General features: G+C 35.6%; 2 protein-coding genes across 6 annotated transcripts in view; both read right to left on the minus strand.

Annotated features, from left to right (window-relative positions):
* The window catches only part of CLEC1A (C-type lectin domain family 1 member A), a 43,002-nt gene extending 27,896 nt beyond the window's left edge, over positions 1 to 15,106 (minus strand). Inside the window, exon 1 of the mRNA XM_036066438.2 lies at positions 15,042 to 15,106. The gene's annotated coding sequence lies outside the window, so the exon portion shown is untranslated. The remainder of the gene's footprint in view (positions 1 to 15,041) is intronic.
* CLEC7A (C-type lectin domain containing 7A) lies at positions 256 to 21,814 on the minus strand. Of its 5 annotated transcripts, none has more exons than XM_078075589.1 (6): positions 21,593 to 21,813; positions 19,789 to 19,887; positions 18,487 to 18,624; positions 17,215 to 17,366; positions 15,042 to 15,160; positions 256 to 343 (listed from the first exon to the last, which is right to left on the minus strand). In XM_078075589.1, the coding sequence occupies exons 1-6, from the start codon at positions 21,693 to 21,695 to the stop codon at positions 256 to 258; spliced, it is 699 nt and encodes a 232-aa protein (XP_077931715.1). In that variant the 5' UTR covers positions 21,696 to 21,813. The 5 variants fall into 5 exon arrangements, with proteins under 5 accessions (XP_077931715.1, XP_035922338.1, XP_035922341.1 ...); XM_036066445.2 differs by lacking the exon at positions 256 to 343 and adding an exon at positions 8,339 to 9,741 and having other exon boundaries at positions 21,593 to 21,811; XM_036066448.2 differs by lacking the exons at positions 256 to 343; positions 15,042 to 15,160 and adding an exon at positions 8,339 to 9,741 and having other exon boundaries at positions 21,593 to 21,814.
* Positions 21,815 to 22,572: the final 758 nt, after the last annotated feature.

The following is a 22,572-nucleotide window of genomic DNA, read 5'->3' on the forward strand; positions in this document are numbered from 1 at the left end:
AGTGTAATAACATTCACATTATAGGGAGCCCAGAAGAAGAAGAAGAGAGAAAAGGGGACAGAAAATTTATTTGAAGACATAATAGCTGAAAACTTCCTAAACCTGTGGAAGGAAACAGATATCCAGATCCAGGAGACAGAGAGAACCTCCAACGGGATCAACCCAAGGAGGTCCAAGATACATGGTAATTAAAGTGGTAAAAAGTAGTGGAAAAGAGAGAATTTTAAGAGCAGAAAGAGAAAAGAAGACACTTACCTAAAAGGGAAACCCCATGAGACTATCAGTGGAATTTTCATCAAAAACTTTGCAGGCCAGAAGAGAGTGACATGATACATTCAAAGTGCTGAAAGGGAAAAAAAATTCTGCAGCCAATAATCTTCTATCCAACAAGGCTATTTATTCAGAATAGAAGGAGAGGGACATCTGGATGGCTCAGTTGGTTAAGTGTCTGCCTTCGGTTCAGGTCATGATCCCAGGGCTCTGGGATCAAGTCCTGCATAGAGCTCCTTGCTCAGCAGGAAGCCTGCTTCTCCTCTGCCTGCCACCCCCCTGCTTGTGATTGCTCTCTCTCTCTGACAAATAAATAAATAAAATCCTTACAGAAAAAAAAAAAGGAATAGAAGGAGAGATAGAGTTTCCCAGACAAGCAAAAGCTAAAGGAGTTCATGACTACTAAACCAGCCCTACAGGAAATGTTGACATGGACTCTTTGAGTGGAAAGGAAAGACCATAAGTAAGAGCAAGAAACGTAGTAAGCACAGAGGCAGTAAAAATAAGTATGTCTGTAAAATGCAGTCAAGGACTCATTAAATAAAAAGACATAAGGTATGATATTATATACCTAAAATATGAAAAGGAGATGAGTAAAGAATGGGTTCAAACTTAAATGACCATCAACTTAATATAGACTGCTCTATACAGAAGATGTTATATACAAACCTAATGGTAACCACAAATCAAAAACCCGTAACAGATAAGCAAAAATAAAGAGAAAGGAATCTGAGTATATCACCAAAGAAAATGAGCAAACTGTGTGAGAAGAGAGCAAGAGAATTAAAAATTAGAGAAGAACTACAAAACAACCACAAAACAAGTAACAAAATGGCAATAAATACATATTTATCAATAATTACTTTGAATGTAAATGGACTAAATGCCCCAATCAAGAGACATAAGGTGATGGAATGGATAAAAAAACAAGACCTATCTATATGTTGCCTATAAGAGATTCATTTCAGATGTAAAGACAGCATGTAGATTAAAAGTGCAGGGATGGAGAAACATTGATCATGGAAATGGATGTCTAAAGAAAGCTAGCAATACTTATATCAGACAAAATGCTTTAAAACAGAGACTGTAACAAGAGACAAAGAAGGACATTATATAATCACTAAAGGAACAATCCAACAAGAAGATAAAACAATTGTGAATATTTATACATCCAACATGGGAGCACTTAAATACATAAAACAGTTAATAAGAAACATAAAGGAACTAGTTGATAGAAATACAATAATAGTAGGGGACTTTAAGACCCCACTTACATCAGTGGACAGATGATCTAAACAGAAAATCAACAAGAAAACATTGGCTTTGAATGACACTCTGGACCAGATGGATTTAACATACATGTTCAAAATATTTCATCTTAAAACAGCAGAATACACATTCTTTACAAGTGCATATAGAACATTCTCCAGAATAGATCACATATTAGACCACAAAACAGTCTCAGGAAATTCAAAGAGATCAAAGTCATACCATGCATCTTTTCTGATCAAAATGCAATGAAGCTAGAAATCAACCACAAGAAAAAAAAATACGGAAAACCCACAAATACATGGAGGTTAAATAACATGCTACTAAATAATGAATGGGTCAACCTAGAAAAAAGAAATAAAAAATTACATGGAGAGAAACAAAATGAAAACACAGCAGTCCAAAATCTTTGGGATGCAGCAAAAGTGGTTTGAAGAGGGAAGTTTATAGCAATACAGGCCTACCACAAGAAACAAGAATAACCTCAAATAAACAACCTAACATAAACTTATACCTAAAGGAGCTAGAGAAAGAAGAACAAACAAAACCCCAAACCAGTAGAAAGAAGGAAATAATAAATATTAGAGCAGAAATAAATGATATAGAAATTAAACAAAACAAAACAAAAACACTACAAAAAACCCAATAGAATGGATCAAATGAAACCAGGAGCTCGTTCTTTGAAAAATCAACAAAATTGATAAACCTCTAGCCAGACTCACAAAAAAAAAAAAAAAAAGGAAAGAGAGGTCTAAAATAAACAAAATCAGAAATGAAAGAGGAGAAATAACAACCAACACCACAGAAATACAAAGGATTATAAGAGAACATTATGATAAATTATATGCCAACAAATTTGACAACTTAGAAGAAATGGATAAATTCCTAGAAACATACAACCTTCCAGAAATGAAACAGTAAGAAATAGAAAATTTGAACTGACCAATTACTAGCAATAAAATTAAATCAGTAATTAAAAAAAAAAACAATTAAAAAAAAAAACACCCAACAAACAAAAGTTCAGGACCACATGGCTTCACAGGTGAATTTTACTGAACATTTAAAGAATAGCTAATACCTATTCTTCTCAAACTTTTCCTAAAAATAGAGGAAGGAAAACTCCCAAATCCATTCTATGAGTCCAACATTACCCTGATACCAAAACCAGATAAAGACACCACTAAAAAAGAGAACTACAGGTCAGTATCTCTGATGAACATAGATATAAAAATCCACAACAAAATATTAGCAAACCAAATCCAACAATACATTAGAAAAAAAAAAAAAAAGTCATTCACCATGGGGGCACCTGGATAGCTCAGTCGTTAAGCATCTGCCTTCGGCTCAGGTCATGATCCCAGGGTCCTGGGATCGAGCCCCATATCGGGCTCCCTGCTCCGCGGGAAACCTGCTTCTCCCTCTTCCACTCCCCCTGCTTGTGTTCCCTCTCTCACTGTGTCTCTCTCTGTCAAATAAATAAATAAATAAATAAAATCTTTAAAAAAAAAAAAGTCATTCACCATGATAAAATGGGATTTATTCCTGGGATGCAAGGGTGGTTCAATATTTGCAAATTAATCAGCATGATACATCACATTAATAAGAGAAAGAATAAAAAGCATATGATTATTTTGATAGATGTATAAAAAACATTTGTCAAAGTACAGCATCCATTCATGATAAAAACCCTCAACAAGGGCACCTGGGTGTCTCAGTCAGTTAAGTTTAGTTTTCAGCTCAGGTCATGATCTCATGGTTTATGGGATTGAGCCCTGCATCCGGCTCCATGCTTAGTGGGGAGTCTGCTTGAAAGATTCCCTCTCTCCACTCTCTATCTCTCTCCCTCTCTCTCTCTCAAAATGAATAAATAAATCTTAAAAAAAAAAAAAAAACCCTCAACAAAATGGGTTTAGAGGAAACATACCTCAACATAAAAAAGGCCTTATATGAAAAACCCATAGCAAACATCGTACTCAATGGTGAAACACAGAACTTTTCTCCTAAGGTCAGAAACAAGACAAGGATGTTCACTTTTATTACTTTTATTCAACATAGTACTGGAAGTTCTAGCCACAGCAATCAAACAGAAAAAAATAAAAGGCATCCAAATTGGTGAGGAAGAAGTAAAACTCACTATTTAGAGATGACATGATATTATATATAGAAAACCCTAAAGACTCCACCAACAAACTACTAGAACTGAAAAATGAATTCAATAGTTGCAGGATACAAAATCAACATAGAGAGATCTGTTGCATTTCTATACATTAAATGAAGTAGCAGAAAGATAAATTTAAAAAAAAACACTCCCATTTACAATTGCACCAAAAATAATAAAACACCTAGGAATAAACTTAACCAAAGAGGTGAAAGACCTGTGCTCTGAAAACTATAAAACACTGATGAAAACAATTGAAGACAACAAAAATAAATGGAAAAACATTCCGTGCTCATGCATTGGAAGAATGAATATTGTTAAAATGTCTATACTGCCCAAAGCAACCTACAGATTTAATATGGTCCCTATCAAAATGCCAACAGCATTTTTCACAGAACTAGAACAAACAATCCTAAAATTTAAATGGAACTACAAAAGACACCAAATAGCCAATGCAATCTTGAAAAAGAACAACAAAACTGTAGGTATCAAAATCCCAGACTTCAAGTTATACTATAAAACTGTGATCAAAACAGTATGGTACTGACACAAAAATAGACACGTGGATCAATAGATTAGCATAGAAAGTCCAGAAATAAACCGATAATTCTATGGTCAATTAATCTTTGACAAACGAGACAAGAATACACGATGGGAAAAAGTCTCTTCAACAAACGGTGTTGGGAAAACTGGACAGCAACAAGCAAAAGAATGAAACTAGACCACTTTCTTATACCATACACAAAAATAAACTAAAAATGGATTAAGGACCTAAATGTGAAACCTGAAACAAAAAAAATCCTAGAAGAGATCATAGGCAGTAATTTCTCTGACATTGGCCATAACAACATCTTTCTAAATATGTCTCTTGAGAAAGGGGAAACAAAAACAAAAATAAACTACTGGGACTATATCAAAATAACAGGCTTCTGCACTGAAAAGGAAACAACCAATAAAACTAGAAGATAACCTACTGAATGGGAGAAGATATTTGCAAATGACATATCCAACAAAAGGTTAGTATCCAAAATATAGAAAGAAATTATACAACTCAACAACAAAAAACCAAAAATTCCAATTAAAAATTGGGCAGAAGACATGAACAGACATTTCTCCAAAGAAGACATTCAGATGGCCAACAGACACATTAAAAGATGCTCAATAACACTCATCATCAGGGAAATGGAAATCAAAAACACAGTGAGATAACACCTCACACCTGTCAGAATGGCTAAAATCAAAAACTCAAGAAACAGCAAGTTTTGGCAAGGATGTGGAGAAAAAGGAACCTTCTTACACTGTTGGTGGGAATGCAATCAGTGCAGCCACTCTGGAAGACAGTATGGAGGTTCCTCAAAAAATTAAAAAATAGAACTACCATATGATCCAGTAATTGCACTACTAGGTATTTACCTAAAGAATACAAAACACTAATTCAAAGGGATACATGCACCCCTATGTTTATTGCAGCTTTATTTATAATAACCAAACTATGGAAGCAGCCCAAGTGCCCACTGATAGATGAATGGATAAAGAAGAGGTAGTGTGTGTGTGTGTGTGTGTGTGTGTGTGTGTGTGTGTGTGTGTGTGTATAATATAGGGATATTATTCAGCCATTAAAAAAGAATGAAATCTTACTAGTTGCAATGACATGGATAGAGCTAGACAATGTAATGCTAAGTGAAATAAACCAGAGAAAGACAAATACCATATGATTTTGTTCATATGTGGAATTTAAGGGAAAAAATAATGAACAAAGGAAAAAAGAGACAAACCAGAAACAGACTCTTAACTACAGAGAACAAACAGTTACCAGAGGGAAGGTGGGTGGGGGGATGGGTGATAGGTGAAGGGGATTAAGAGTACACTTATCTGATGAGCACTGAGTAATATATGGACATGTACCTGAAACTAATGTAACAGTGTATGTTAACTACACTGAATTTTTTTAAAAAGTAGTCTTCCTGTTGTCAATTCAATGATCTTTCTTCTTACGTTATATGAACTCAATTTAACATTTTCTAACACTTTCGGTAGACCATGATCATGAACAATTACACAATTAATTGTAAGTCAGGACTTTTAGAATTATTGCTAACTACATGTAACTTTATATGTGACTCCAGGAAACCAGGTAATAATTTTTACCTAAATTTCCTAAGCTCAGAAGGAAATGAAAAAACTGTTTTAGATAATGTCCAAAAATCTTTCTTGAATTAATAAAATACAACTGTATTATTTTACCAATACTTTTCTATGTTTTGGTTATTAGCCTAGCTAAATCAAGCATACAAAATATAAAGAAATGGAGAAGATGCTTGGGTGGGGACAGGCAGGCCCTATGAGGGGTGGATTAGGAAACATGTACTGTAGATTTATTATGTCTCAAACTATGTATTGTTCATCAGGTTATTCTAAATAAAACAAACCTAGAGAGACCTTTCTCTTGCAGCATGCCTTGTAAAAAGCAGTAAATAAAAAATTATTTGGTTATTTGCATTGGATTGATGTATTAGAAAATGTTACAGGAGATAAGGCAGTAAAAAAACTTGAAGGAAGAGGTAAGTGAAACACATAGAAGAAAGGAGCAGGAAGATCAATAATAGAAACTGCAACAGCTGGGGCCTGAAAGAATACATTTAGAAGGTGCTAATGATTATGATTCACATGAAAAGCAGTTAAAACTATTCTCCAAACTTCATTGATTCAAGTAGATCCTAGATACTTTTCACCAAACAACCTGTACTAACATTTTTCCTACTTGTCCTTAAATACTTATTTTTTCAACAATGACAAAAATATTTTTTGAACACCTGCTTTGTTTCAGGTGCTATTCTCAGATTCTAGGATGCATCAGTGTAAAACAAAACTTTCTGTCCTTTAGAGCCTATATTTTATGGAGGAAGGCAGATAACATAAAAGAAAGTAAGTAAATAATAGAGTATATTAGACTATAATAAGACTTATGAAAATATATGGAAGGTAAGGGAGATTAAGAATATACAAAAAGGAGGGGCACCTGGGTGGCTCAGTCAGCTGGGTGACTGACTCTTGATTTAGTCTCGGGTCATGATCTCAGGGTTGTAAGACTGAGCCCTGCATTGGGCTCCACACTCAGTGGGAAGTCTGCTTGAGATTTTCTTTCTCCTTCTGCCCCCACCCTCTCTCTCTCTCTCTCTAAAATAAATAAATAAATAAATCTTAAAAATAAAAAAAAAAGAATATACAAAAAGGAGGGTTGGTAATTTTAAATATGGCAGTCAGAGTCAGCCTCCTTAAGAAAATGATGTATGTGCAGAGATTTTATAAGAAGTGCAAGAGTAGGTCCTGAAATATCTAGGGTAAGAATCATTGAGGTAAAGAGAACAGAAAGCTCAAATGCCCTGAGGTGGAAGCATGCCAGTTATTATGAAACAAGAGAGAAACCAGTGTCCTAAATGGAATGAGTGAAGAGGAGAAAAGTAGATTAGGTCAAAGGAGTAAAGTGGCCTACTGACAATTGAAAAGGTCTTTTCTTTTTCATTTTTATTTATTTATATTTAGTTTTACTCTGAGGTACATGGGAAGTCTAGGAGATTTTGAGTAGAGGGCTGACATGATTTGTTTTAAATTTAAAAGAATCACTCTGCTATGTTTGAAAAAGTAGCTTAGAAGGACAAAGGTGGACACTGGGAGATTACTTTGAAAATTACCACAATAACTCAGGCCAGAGAAGATGGTGGTCCTCGAGTAGGTAAGTGTTTCCTCTAGCATGATCATTACTCATCTTGAATTTACCCTTTAGACAGAAGTTCAGGGGCGCCTGGGTAGCTCAGTTGGTTGAGCGGCTGCCTTCAGCTCAGGTCATTGTCCCAGGGTCCTGGGATCGAGCCCCCTGTCGGGCTCCCTGCTTGGCTGGAAGCCTGCTTGTCCCTCTCCCACTCCCCCTGCTTGTGTTCCCTCTCTCGCTCTCTCTCTCTGTCAATCAAATAAATAAATAAAATCTTAAAAAAAAAAAAAAGTTCAGCTAGTAGCTATTTTCCCTTTTCTGTCTCTTGGAAAAATGGATGTTTCCTGTTCATTCCCACGTACATGCCCATGTAAACTGTGGTATAAACATGTATTAACCAGTCAGGTATAGTATGCTTGGACAACCTAGAGCATCTTACTTTGTACCATCATTTTGTTATAGTCACACTTTTATCTTTAAATCATAAATATTTAAACAATAAATATTGTCTGCTCTAAGTACATTCTGCATCCAGAATTATTTTTTATTATTATGACTTCTCAAATCATCCACTCCATTCTCAGGACCCAGGAGGAATTGATCAAACCAAAAACAAAATTAAAAGACATGGTACTCTTCAAAATCTCACCTTGTGCCTTAATTTAACTCTCAAATTATCTTTGCCCTTTCCACATGTCTTTTCATATAGTGACAAATCAAGTTTGTATATTAAAAGCCATTAAGAGACTTCACCAAAAATTTCTATATCTTCTTCTTTTCAATCTTTAAATACTTAAGATCCCAAATTTATTCTTCAACATAAAACTACTACTATACTACCTCTTCCTAAGAGCCAAGTTCACCATCATTTTCTTATGGCGAGAGGGCATATTGTGATAATATTACTACACAAAGCATTTGGAGGCCAAAGGTTCTTTGATTATCATTTTTTTATTACAGTGAAATTCACATAACATAAAATTAATCATTTTAAAGTGAAAAATCCAGTGAACTTGATGCAGTTTTCTGTTCACATGGTAATAACAATGGAAATAAAAACACCACCAAGGAGAAAATTTAAGAGAAAATAAGAAAGAGACAGATCATCATATAAGGAAACATGTTCCAATAATACCTTTTAATTATAATTATTGAAAAATTGCTAAAAACTGCAAAACGGTAATCATAAAAAATAGTAAGACATGTTTTGCCTTTCAGAATGTTAATACCTCAGTGATAAGATTTTTTTTTTTAAGATTTTATTTATTTAGAGAGAGAGAGCATGCACAAGCAGGGGGAGGGGCAGAGGGAGAAGGAGAGAGAGAATCCTAAGCAGACTCCACGCTGAGCGTGGAGGCTGACACGGGGCTCAATCTCAGGATCCTGAGATCACCACCCCAGCCGAAATCAAGAGTTAGATGTTCAACCAACTGAGCCACCCAGGCCCCTGGATTGTTTTTTTTTTTTTCTTTTTCTACATTCATTACCAGATCTTTTTTGATTGATAATATTTACAATGGAGAACACTTTCTTATAAGAGCAGTTACCATACTATTTCACATTATACAAGATCCTATTAGTCAGAGATGTGGCAGACATACTCTCTGGGCTATTTAACTGAGGGAAAAGAAAGAGATGGAGTTGCTGCTTTTTCATGTGTTTTTTGATCATAACCATATTGATGAACAAAATAATAAAATAGCTCTGATTGTAGTGAAGATTTTTTTTTCCTCATTTTGCTATTCAGAAATACATTTTGCCTTCCACCTGTGTCTGATACACTATTAGACGTGGAGGAACATATCATGGAAACACATCATGTGTACTCCAGGGGCATTTTTTAAGGACAAAAAGCAACTTTAATAGACCCAGAAATAAAGATCTTCTTGAAACACCAAAGATTTATGGCTAATTCCATGTCAATATTAGGTCAGTCAGTGGTAGAATGAAAATTTAAGTTTAGCTGACTTGACTCCATTTCTAGGGCTCTATTAACTAGAACCTAATACTGGCCTGCCATTTCAGTTGGTAAGTTCAGAATCATAGCTTCTCCATTCTCATCTAAGATTAAAGTTGGCTGAGCTCTCTTGATATTTTCAGCAGTTATTTTGACCTCAAATATCTCTCTTTTCTGTTTTGTTTTCTGCCCTTCTTATTATTTTACGTACTTCTGTCTGCTCTTTCACCCTGACACCCCCATCATTTTATTGACAACTTCTTCTCACAAATACTGTATGAGGGCACACTACAAAGTTGGTCATAAATTATTGACAGGTGAATCCACACACAACTCTGAGATGAGTTTTCTTGGGTTTCTGTGCTTCTGATTTGAAACCTGTTAAAATATAATGAGGTAATTAAAACAAATGTAAGAAATACTGTCTACTATCTACACAATGCTGAAATAAATTAGCAAGGATATGGGTAAGGATATTGGTGAAAAGAGTTCCTAAATGGTTACGTTATTGGGAAAGGAAACTTGAATTTAGATTGCATTAGTTCTCAAATGGTAACAGAAGAGTGTTCGTTATTAAGGCATAAAAACGACTCAAAAATTTTTTAAGAAAGATACTATTAGTCACATAAAACTAAATAAAGCTCCTGACAGATAAGAAAAATCATATAGTATTCTATAGACAGTTCTTTATTTATCTTTCAACCTCTTACCTAGAAGTATATTTATCAAATAAAACAACAGACTAGTGAAACCAAGCAGAAGAGTTATTGAGAAGTATCTAGAACTAAGTGAAGAATCATAGGTGCACCTGGGTGGCTCAGTCAGTTAAGCATCTGCCTTTATCACAGGTCATGATCCCAGGGTCCTGGGATTGAGTCCCACATCAGGCTCCCTGTTCAGTGGGGAGTCTGCTTCTCCCTCTACCCCTCCCCCCTGCTTGTGATCGCTCTCTCTCATGCGCGCTCTCTCTCTCAAATAATAAATAAAATCTTAAAAAAATAAATGAAGAATCATAGATATCAAGGCCATTTAAAGGCAGGGAAAACAGCATTATATATTTTAATGCATTCTGAAGACAGAATTATATTACAATACAGTGATAGACAATTATGATAATTATCATGGGTAAGTGGGAGTACAGCTCTGTTCTATTTGCTCTTCAGTCTCCTGAAGGAGCAGTGTTAATTAGTCGAGCTTAAAAGGCAACACTGAGCTTCACTGTAAAAGCTGTGGACTGGTACTCTTCATCTTGTGTATCTAGCTCTTCTTGGACCTGGGGCTGGAGGATTGAGACAATTCTTTTGTAGAAATGACTAGGCTAAAAGCATGAAACAACGTTGATTCAGGCCTCAGGGAGAATTCTGACTGCTGTTCTCCAAAAGTTTTCCTTGACGTCCAAGAGTTTTTTTTGGGTATGGACAGAGCTACATTAAGTTACTGCCACCCAGGAAACCAAGGCATAGTAACATATCAAAGCGATAATCTGGGCCCACTCTTGTGATTTTTAGAAAGAGTCCACTAGTCATATGTTTAAATAGCAAAAGAAAATTCAAGACAAACAAGTGCTATAAAAAAAGTAGGACATATATTTTGTCAAGATTGTTAACAAATTCACTGTGCTTAGGCTGGTGGAAGTGAAATAGTTAAGTGGTGTTAAAATCAAAATGTGATCATACGCAGCAGTTTGTATTATTTACACCCAAATAATGCCTACCAGAAGCAAATTAAAGGCCACTCTGTAAATTTCAAATTAATTATACAACATTTAAGATATAATGTTGAGCACACTATCAAAAATAATCAGGCATGGGGTGCCTGGGTGGCTCAGTAGTTAAGCATCTGCCTTTGGCTCAGGTCATGATCCCAGGGTCCTGGGATCGAGCCCCACATTGGGCTCCTTGCTCAGCAGGGAGTCTGCTTCTCCCTCTCCCATTCCCCCTGCTTGTGTTCCCTCTCTCGCTGTGTCTCTCTGTCAAATAAATAAATAAAATCTTAAAAAAAAATCAGGCATAAAAATCAAATAATCCAATTAAAAAATGGGAAGAAGACATGAACAGATATTTCTCCAAAGAAGACATTCAGATGGCCAACAGACACATGAAAAGATGCTCAATAACACTCATCATCAGGGAAATGCAAATCAAAACCACAGTGAGATATCACCCCACACCTGTCAGAATGGCCAAAATCAAAAACTCAGGAAACAAGTGTTGAAGATGTGGAGAAAAAGGAACCTTCTTACACTGTTGGTAGGAATGCAACTGGTGCAGCCACTGTGGAAAATGGTTTTGAGTTCCTCAAAAAATTAAAACTAGAATTACCCTAGGATCCAGGAATCACACTACTGGGTATTTACCTAAAGAATATGAAAGCACTAATTCAAAGGGATACATGCACCTCTATGTTTATAGCAGTTTTACTTACAGTAGCCAAATTATGGAAGCAGCCTAAGTGGCCAAGGATAGATGAATGGATAAAGAAGAGGGGCTACACACACACACACACACACACACACACACACACACACACACACGCACACTGGAATATTATTCAGCCATAAAAAAGAATGAAATCTTGCGATTTGCAATGACATGGTTAGAGATAGAGAGTATAATGCTAAGTGAAATAAGTCAGTCAGAGAAAGACAAATACCATATGATTTCACTCATATGTGAAATTTAAGGGAAAAAAACAAATGAACAAAGGAAAAAAGAGACAAACCAAAAAACAGACTCTTGATTATAGAACACAAACAGGTTACTAGAGAGAATGTGGGTTGTGAAATGGGTGAAATAGGTAATGGGGATTAAAGAGTATTCTTTATCATGAGAAGCATTGAGTATTGCATAGAATTAATGAATCACAATATTGAACACCTAAAACTAATATAACACTATATGTTAATTATACTGGAAGTAAAATTTTAAAAATTAATAACAAAATAATCAGACATATAAGAAAAATCAACATGAATGAAAAATAGGAGAAAAACATAATAGAAACAGACATACATGAGTATAAGACGTTGGAATTATCAAATACAAATGTTAAAGCAACTACATTCTAGGAGTTAAAAGATAAATTTGAGAATGTTGGAAGAAAGCTAGGAATTATAAATAGTGACAGAGTAGATTTGGCAAAGAACCAAGTTGAAGTTATAGAACTGAAAAATTCACTAAACAAAATTAAGAACTTAATGGAGGCTTTTAACACCAGATTAACCACAGATGAGAAAAAAAAAATTGAGAAATGAAAGATACATGAGAAGTAAATATATAAAGAAAAAAGGATGAAGGATTAAGCAAACAAGACATACAGAATGTTGTAAATGGGTCTATAATGTATATAACTGGAATCCCAGAAGAAGGGAAGAAAGATAGGGTGGAAGCAACATTTGAAGCAAGTTGGCTGAGAATTTTCCAAAGCTGAAAAAAGGCACCAGGTTTAAAACATATATTACCTTCAAACAGCTGACCTTTCAAAAACAATAATAAAAAATAGGAAAATATTATAATAGTATCTTTGAGCGGCTGAGAGAAACAAACTACACATTTCCAATTTTATAATCAAAGAAAATATTTTTTTTAGAAAAGTTGAAATAAAAACAGTTTTAGACACAGAGAACTAAACCCTAAAATTTCTACTCTAAAGGGACTAGTAGAGAGTATTCTTCAGGTTTAAGGAAAATGGTTGAAATGGAAGGTAGGAGACAGAAATAAATAAGAAGCAACGCAAACCATAAATACGTGGAAAAATCTAGATGAACTGTGTATAAATCTATACATCTACTGTTTTCTAGGGCTATATTTTTTACTGAATCTAGATGCCATCAGTTGTTGAGAGACCATTTATTTAACTAATACTGTGAAATAAATTCATCCAAGATGGGAATTTAGTAGAAAACCCTGCAGAACAAAGGATTATTCTGGTGTAGGAGTAAATGAAAACTAAAACTACAACCAGAAAAGAGTAATAGTGAGCAGTGCCTGTCTTAATCTTGCCACCAAGTGGAAGATGGGAGAAAAAAAATTACATCCCCTGAGAAGTTGAACCACAAGCTCATACTTACACAGATCTTCTAATTGAATCCATAATACCAGTGTATTTAAATAACAAAACAAAACAAAACAAAAAAAACAAGCAGAGTGTTTAAGTAATCTCAGGTTTGTGGTGCCTCTCTTTGACTGGCAGAAGCAAACACTAAGCCTTCTTAACAGGGCTCAACTTGAGTTCAGACCTACAATGATTATAAAAGGCCTGCAGTTGTAAGACAGGTGCCAATTGTAGAGATTTAAAATGTGGGAAAAGATGTGAGAGCATTAAAGTACACAAAAATAATAGCATGTAAATTGGGGAGGGAATACACAGAGTAAAGAAATATTCTAATATATTTTTATATTGCCCAGGAAGAACATTATAAAACAATTAATATTAGACTTTGATGAGTGAAGAATGTGTGTTGTAATCTTTAGAGCAACTATGAAAAAACTAGTAAGAGTAAATTCTAAATTAATATAAGAAAAAATGGAGTCATAAAATTATTTAAGCGGTTCAAAAAGAGGAAAGACAGAAAAGAAAAAGTACTTTGAACGGGCTGTGCACCTGTACAGTATAAAAATTCTAAATCTATATGTGCCTAATAATACAGCATCAGCCCCTCAAAATAGTTACAGAATTTTAAGTAGAATCACAGTAGGAGATTTTAATATACTTTGGAAACTTTGCCTTTTCCTGCCTCACTTTGTGAGCTGAGACATCTGAGTGTAGCTCATCTTCTTTCTACCTGAGCCCTGGGTTTTACACCATTAGCTCCCCTCGTTCCCAGCCCTTCATACTTGAAGGGAATTTATAGCCCCAGGTTTTCCTGGGTCACCAGCTTGCAGATGGCAGATTGTGGGCCTTCTTAGCTTCCATACTCATGGGAGCCAATTCCTCATAATAAATCTCCATGTATCAATTATTCCTCATTGTGTGTGGATCAGTCAGAGTTCTTCAGAACCAATAGGAGATCTATATAGATCTTCTTCTCTGAAGAACCCTAGCTGATCCACACACAGTAAGGGAGAATTTATAATGAAAATGGAAATATGTTTAAAAGAACTTTATAAAGTGTGAAATGTGGTTACTTTCAAAATTAATAATAGCATTTGTCACATATTTAGGTGCAGGACACTATGCTAAGTGATTTGACTTTTATCTCCTTTATCTTAAAATCCTAGCAGACAGGTATTATTTTTATTCTCATTATTCTCATTTACAGATGAGGAAAGAGGAAGGGGTTCAGGTAGGTCAAACAGCTTAACCAATTTCACACAGTGAGTGGGCCAATCATTGTCTCAACCTGAGAAGTGACTCCAAAGCCCATGCTCTTCACCACAGTTTTATACTAACAGTGATGGCTCCTAACGACTACTTCAAACAGGTGCCAGATGCCCTCCTTGTAAGAAAGCTGAGGAACATTTGTGTTGACAGCACTAGATGACCACTCAACTTGTTTTGACTGTAAAATTCTCCTCTACCCTCTTTTCTTTTTTTCCCGATTCACTCTTTTTCTCTCTTCATCACCATTTCCCTTTCTCTCATTCTCATAAATGGCTCACAAATCAGATTCTTAACTGCTTGACATGCTCTTGTCTTTCCGAGAAAGGGTGTGAAGTTTTGTCTTTCCAGATACTTACAAGTTAGAAGAGAACATTGAGCCGTCCTCCCAGAGCCATGATCCTTCAGTCTGATGGCGAGAAAGTCCTATCCAGAATGAATTATCAGGTTGAGAAGACGTTTGCCTTACTATAAATTCCTGTAGGAAAGCATAAATACAAATACATGTCAAAGAGTCACTGAGAGAGTGAGACAGACAGAGATGATAGAGATAAAAAGATGGAGGGAGACTCTTACAGACACTGAGAAAGAGACAACAGATTGAGTCGCCTTGGTGAAGAATGCATGCATACACTGGCATCAACCTAGAGAGAAGTGTCAATTATTAAATGCCATTGAGTGCCTCAAAAAGTATATTTCATTTCTTCAGAGTCATTATTGTTTAATTTTCCAATAAAGAATAGACCCATAATGTCAAAATTATAATGCCTCCATGCAACCTGCCTGACAAGATCCAAGAATGACAGAGCTCCGAGGCAATTTTCATGGACAACAGACCACTATCTTCTCAAATCAAATATATGAATTTATCACATTTTTGTCAAGAAATCCTTTGCAGAGTTAGATAAAAATATAAAACTAACATAGTTCCACTGCATGTTCTATGAATAAGTAATTTGATGTTTAATGATGACATTTGACAAACAACAGGAACATCGAAAAGCCAGACTTCCAGTGTCATTCCCTTTCTTTGCCACAATCTACTTCCATTCATTTTCATGCGAACTACAACTGTTGGGTAATGCAGGACAGAAACACAAAAGTTGAAAGGAAGTGAAAGTAAATGTAGGAGTTACAGATTGTTTTTATTTTTTTTTTTATTTTTTATTTTTTTTTAATTTTTTAATTTTTTTTTATTTTTTATTTATTTATTTATTTTTGCTTGAGGACCTCTTTTTTTTTTAATTTTTTTATTGTTATGTTAATCCCCATACATTACATCATTAGTTTTAGATGTAGTGTTCCATGATTCATTGTTTGTGCATAACACCCAGTGCTCCATGCAGAACGTGCCCTCCTCAATACCCATCACCAGGCTAACCCATCCTCCCAACCCCCTCCCCTCTAGAACCCTCAGTTTGTTTTTCAGAGTCCATTGTCTCTCATGGTTCTTCTCAGATTGTTTTTAATCCCTTCTTATAGCCCAACCGAGTTCTACCCTTCACTCGCAATGCATTATAACTTCCACTTTTTCTGTAAAACTTTATGTATCCAGGGATCTCTGTCTGAATTCCTGTCACTGAGTGCCAATACCAGATATTTAACTTTTAGCAGCTGTTGAGTTCTTTCTTTCTTCTTACAAACTATATAAGCATTGAAATAGCAAGGTTACTTTTTAAACCTCTTTGCCTTTCCTGGTATCTTGCAAGGAGTAAATGACTTATAAATGTATACTATCATTGCTGCTATTTTCCTTGATAGTGATGACAAGGGGGAGAATTTTCTATTTTACTCCACCAAATTTAAGAATTGAAATCCAAACGCTCAAAAATGAGTAGTGACCTGATTCTTATTGTCATGCAAACTTGGAGTGTGTTTGAATAGATTTGTTTTAAGGTAAAACACACTGGGGCCCCTGGGTGGTGCAGTTAGTTAAGCACCTGACTCTTGGTTTTGGCTCAGGTCTAGATCTCAGGGTCATGAGATCGAGACCTGCATCAGGCTCAACACTCAGTGCAGAGTCTCCTTGAGATTCTCTCTCTTCCTCCCACCCCCTCCCCGCCTCAAGCACACACACTCTCTCTCTAAAATAAAATAAATACAATCTTTTAAAAAATAAAGTGAAAATATTTATTTTTGAATTAATTAAAAAACCATATATTTTACCCACTTAATACATGCTGTTATTATAATTATGGAGGATATTAAATGTGACTTTCTCTTAGGGAAAATATATTTTTTTAAGATTTTATTTATTTATTTGCGAGAGACAGAGAGAGAGAGTGCTAGAGAGAGTGTGTGAGCAGGGGGGGGAGGGGCAGAGGGAGAGGGATAATTCCTTGCTGAGTAGGGAGCCGGATGTGGGGCTCCATCCCAGGACCCTGGGATCATGACCTGAACTGAAGGCAGACACTTAACTGACTGAGCTACCCAGGTGCCCTCTTTTAGGGAAAATTATCATTACCTGGAATCTACCTCTATTTCTCTGCTCAATATAGACCACAGATAATTATAACTGAAGTCTACACTTACCAGTTCTTCTGCACTGTCTATCTTCAGGAGGTTAGAGTGCAGTTGAGAGCACTGTCTTTTACTTCTATTCCAGGAAGCTAACGATGTGCTAAATAGATAACAGTTGTTTTTATGTATGATCCAATTAGGAGGACAAGAGCTGGAAAAAGCTCCTGGAAATAAAAAGTAAATACAATGAGGTTCATAACATGCCAGTTTGCTCTTTCAGTGCAAGCATCATTCATCCCAAGGATACTTAATAATCAATGAATTACCAGTAATATATTCCATTTTCAGTTCAAATTATAGGGATATGATTTTTACAGAAGAGACCACATTGAAACCCCCTCATTCATTTAAAACTTAAAAATGAATTAACTATAAACAGTGTTTTAGACAGTCAACCCTCCTTTCCTTCTTGACCTGTCTTCCATTCTTTCACCTTCAGTCCATTACTCCTTTTCTTCATGATAATTTTTAAAATAAATCAACTCAAAATCAATCTTCAAGATATACAGTAATTTCATGTTAACTTATTTTAGAGTTGTGAGATCCATTTAAGAATACAACTTTCCAAATGAGAAACGTATAAGAGCAATTATTCACATTATAGAGTATCTCTACTTTCTATTTTTAGCTACTTGATACAAATAGTGAGAAGGTATGGGTCCAGAGATGGAAAATTGAACTCAAAATATCATCATAGTCAATTATGATACAATTAGAAATAAAGGTCAAGTGTGTATAAAATTGTAATGAAATTGTATGATTAAAGAAAAACAAATATAACCAGAGTTTTCAGAAACGTATCTATTCTATTAGGTCTACGTATCTTGTATATGTTTAATTCACATACAATTCTTATTCTAAGAACATTTTCCCTTCTTTCCTTTTCTCTCCCTTTCTTCCTTTCTGACATCCATTTTCCTATTCTATCTCTGTTACTTTAAAATGTCAATTCTTAAGGGGGGGAGAACATATTTCTTTCCTTTGCATCAAATTATACAATCTCCTATAGGTCTAAATATGTAGAGAGTGATAAATTCATCACTAATTTGAAAAAAAAAAATCCAACTTAGAAATCATTGGCCAAATGCATGGGATATTTATATCACTTTATTACATGTATGACAGGGACATACTATACTGAGATAATACTGATGTGTGCTTTCCTTGAATGCACAATCCTTGCATGTAAAAATACTGTCTTTACCAACCCTACTCCAGGCCTTAGCCACAGTAATTAACTTTCCTGTATCAAGGATTCCATTCATCTTTTAACCCTGCCCTTGCCTGTGGTTGTGAGAGTCTTGGTAGGAGCCACATGGTCTTCTAAAGATGATTGTGTGGGTTGACTGTGGTTCTCTTTATTTCTTGATGGGAAGTTGTTGTTCTTCAATGGGTTGCTCCCTGAATTGGATCTCCAAATAGCTTCATATACCAACAAAAATTACAGTGACAGAAAAAAAAAAAGTCATTCTACTATATTTGAAATTATAATTCCAAAATCCATATTTTTGTTGGAATACAAAGGGATATATTCTTGATTAATGATAAATAGATAACACATTGCTGATTGAGAGGTAAAAGTAAATGATAGAGAGATAGATAGATAGATAGATAGATGACATATGGTAGAATAGAGGATAGATAAATAGATGGAAAGAAAACATTACTTCCATGAGGGTGTAGTAAAAAGGAGAAAAACAAAGCAGATAGAGGAGTGTGAAAGGGAAAACAAGAGGCACATGAAATACCATCAATTGGAGCATGATAGATTTGAAATAGTAATAAATCTTCTATCTTTCTTCTGTTATTTAAAAATGAGAGCTCCTTGGGTCGCCTGGGTGGCTCAGTTGTTAAGCATCTGCCTTCGGCTCAGGTCATGATCCTGGGGTCCTGGGATTGAGTCCCACACCGGGCTCCCTGCTCCACAGGAGGCCTGCTTCTCCCTCTCCCACTCCCCCTGCTCGTGTTCCCTCTCTCGCTGTGTCTCTCTCTATCAAATAAATAAATAAAATATTTAAAAAAACAATAAAATAAAATAAAATAAAATAAAACCAGCTATTCAAGGAAGATACTAGAGCAATATAGTTAAGAGTATGCATTTTTTAGGGGTGCCTGAGTGGCTCAGTCAGTGAAGCCTCCGACTCTTGATTTCAGCTCAGGTCATGATTTCGGGGTCATCAGATGGAGCCCCGTGTCAGGCTCAGTGCTGAGTGTGGAGCCTGCTTGAGAATCTCTTTTCCTCTGTCCCTCCCCCACTCGTACTGGCTCTCTCTCCCTCTCTAAAACAAAAAAAGGAAGAAAAAAAAGAGTATGCGTTTTTTCAGTCAGATTGCCTAAATTTCTAATCATGGTCTTACCACTAACTAGTTTATGGCCCTAGAAAATGAAGTGCACCTCTCCCCACCTCTCACTTCTCTTATAAGTAAAATGAATTAGTAGCACTGATTCAATGTGGTTAATATACAGATTCAATTAGATTATGCATGTCAAGCTCTTAAAAGAGTGCCTGGCACATAATAAATGCTTATCAAATGTCTGTTGTTGTTGTTGTTGTTGTTGTTGTTGATCTCCCCCACCAATACTCACCCATGGTACCCAGGATCACAGCTATCACCAATAGTAGCAAGCATAGGATTCCCAAAGTCACAGCAATGGGACGCCAATGAGGAGATGTAGCACAAGTTACTAGGAAGCCAGAGGGAACAGAAATTAAAATGAAGAAATATGACAAATCACAGAGCATTTCAGTTCTACAGTTCATCAAAATCTGGAAAATTCTAAAGTGAACTATTAATCTCCGATATGCAGATAATCTAGTCATCTAGGATTATCTGAATTTTCCCTCACATTTAGCATACCTCCTTAGGTCCTGGAACTATAATTTCAGCACAGTGCCCTGATACCTATACACTCCTAATTTCAGGTTCACACTGATGGTCCTGACATTACCAGAGTTTCTGAAATCCCATTCATTTTTATAGAAGACATATTACGGTAGGGGAAATAGCCCTGGTTACTGAGGATAACCTTCTCTTTTCACTTATTTGTTGCATAGCCTTGGGTGAATTACTCCCTCTGTTTATTCATTTCTCTTTGTGAAAAATTGGGTTAATAATACCTCAGAGGATTATTGTGGAAACTAAATGAGCTAACACATAAAAGCACCTAGTCTAGAGGCTACTAGCACATTATACATAACTCACTGTTTGTCAACAAATACGTAGAAATACACCTGCCTCCCTACCTCTTGTATCATCCAGTTTTTCTAGTCCTCCTCAACAGGTTGAGCAAGAAAAGGATTGCATAAGTGGTAAAGGGAAAATAATTGTGCAATGTGGGTTACCATAAAGCAGAAGAGAGCAAATTCTCATGTCAAAACTTATGAATAATCTTTCTCTTGATAACAGGAAACTGATTTTATATTAATACCACTGCACCAAGGATATAGTTCTGTCTTTGAGAATAAACATTACAAGCATTTCAGAGAATTGTCAAATAGGAGAACTACAGAGGAAACAAATGACTCATTCTATTAAGGGAGAGAGCGTATAATGCCTTTCTCCATATTTTACTCCTTTTCTATTATGTTTAAGACTCATGTTCTGCAAATGGAATCTTTTCATCTAGCACATATATTTTCCTTCACTAGTATACAAAAGACTCCCATTTGGTTAAAAAAAAAAATCCAAATCAATGTCTTACCCCAAAAAAAACACATCAGATTCATGATTCCAAACCCTATGACTTCTGAAGTCCCTTTGGCCTTTACCACAAAATCACAAATTTGTTTTTTCCCTCACCTATCTTCTCTCTCTTATCTCCAATATCCTGATGTTGTTCATATACATTTAAGTTTCCGCGACTTCCATTCTACGATTTACTCCTTTCTACCAAACAAGCAAGTCACTCCTATTGAAATTCTTACATCTTTGCATTTCATCACACTTATTTACAGTTCCTTACTGCTGAAGTGTCTATTTCTACAGAACAGAGAAATTGTGTTTTCTTTTTTTCTTTTTAAAGATTTTATTCATTCATGAGAGGCAGAGGCAGAGGGAGAAGCAGGCTCCCTGCTGAGCAAGGAGCCCAATGCAGGACTCAATCCCAGGACCCTGGGATCATGCCCTGAGCCAAAGGCAGAAACTTAACCAACTGAGCCACCCAGGCACCTGAGAAATTGTATTTTCTGCCATCTTAATAATTAATTTAAATACCAATAATTAGTTACCAAATGCTTGCAACGAACAAAGATATTTCAAAATATCTTCAGTGACTTCTGAAAATCTTTTAAAAGGTTTTCAGCCTACAAATCATAAGTCTCTCAAATTTTTTCCACATAAGTGTTTTAGTTGATGAGAACAAGAACACTGAAAGCAGAAAGAAAAGATACCTTTCTCTAAGACCACAGGTCTCCTAGTGATGCCTTGAGAGCGGAAGTCTAATTGAGTATAACCATCTTCATCCAAATTTTCTACTCCAGAACGGGATTCCATTGTTCTACTGAGTTCTTAAATTGCCACAGCATTTGAGAGCTCTTCCCTTTCTTAAGACAATTGCTTGTGGACAAAAGAGGATGTATGAGTCAAATCATGTGGGGTAGGCATTTACTGAGTTTTAACAAGTTGAGCTTAAGTAAGTAGTCCAACCAGATATAGCCAAAGGCAGGAAATGAAAACTATGCTGTGGTAAGTTCCCATTTGTACCTTTAGATCCTATTTCTAAGACTGATGAGTCTTAAGAAAATTTTAAGGCAGCACAATAGATAGATCTTTGTTTCAGACCAAATATAAGAAAAATGAAACATGAATTCACACATGCATTCATTTATTCATGTACTTGCTCATTCACTAAACATTTATCAAATGCCCATCTTTTCAAATGGCAGGAGCTGTGGATATAGGGATAAAAGATATCTGTGAAGAAGCTCACTGCCTATTAGAGGAAACCTACAGACAGGTGTGTGAAGGATGCCATAAGGAGGCATTGTAACGACAAAGAGGAGAAGCGAATTTCTTCAGGATTTGTCAGGGATTGATAATTCAAAGTAGTAATTATTTATTGAACAATTACTCTGAGCTATGTATTACCCATTGCACATGTTTTCTCATTCAATCTCAATTTTCCAACAAGTCCATACAGTATGTATTTATTTTACTCTTTTAAAGATTTTATTTATTTATTTTTTGAGAGCATGAGAGATAATAGAGGGAGAGGGAGAAGCAGACTCACCACTAAGCCTGATGTGTGGCTCGATCCCAAGACCCCAAGATCAAGACCTGAGCCACCCAGGTGCCCCCTTTTTAATTTTCAAATGAAGAAAATGAGATACAGAAATTTTAGTCTCTTACCCAGTTTTAAGAAGCTAATAAA

This window comes from Halichoerus grypus, chromosome 6, assembly GCF_964656455.1.
Source record: "Halichoerus grypus chromosome 6, mHalGry1.hap1.1, whole genome shotgun sequence".
In the NCBI taxonomy this organism is placed as follows: Eukaryota; Metazoa; Chordata; class Mammalia; order Carnivora; family Phocidae; genus Halichoerus; species Halichoerus grypus.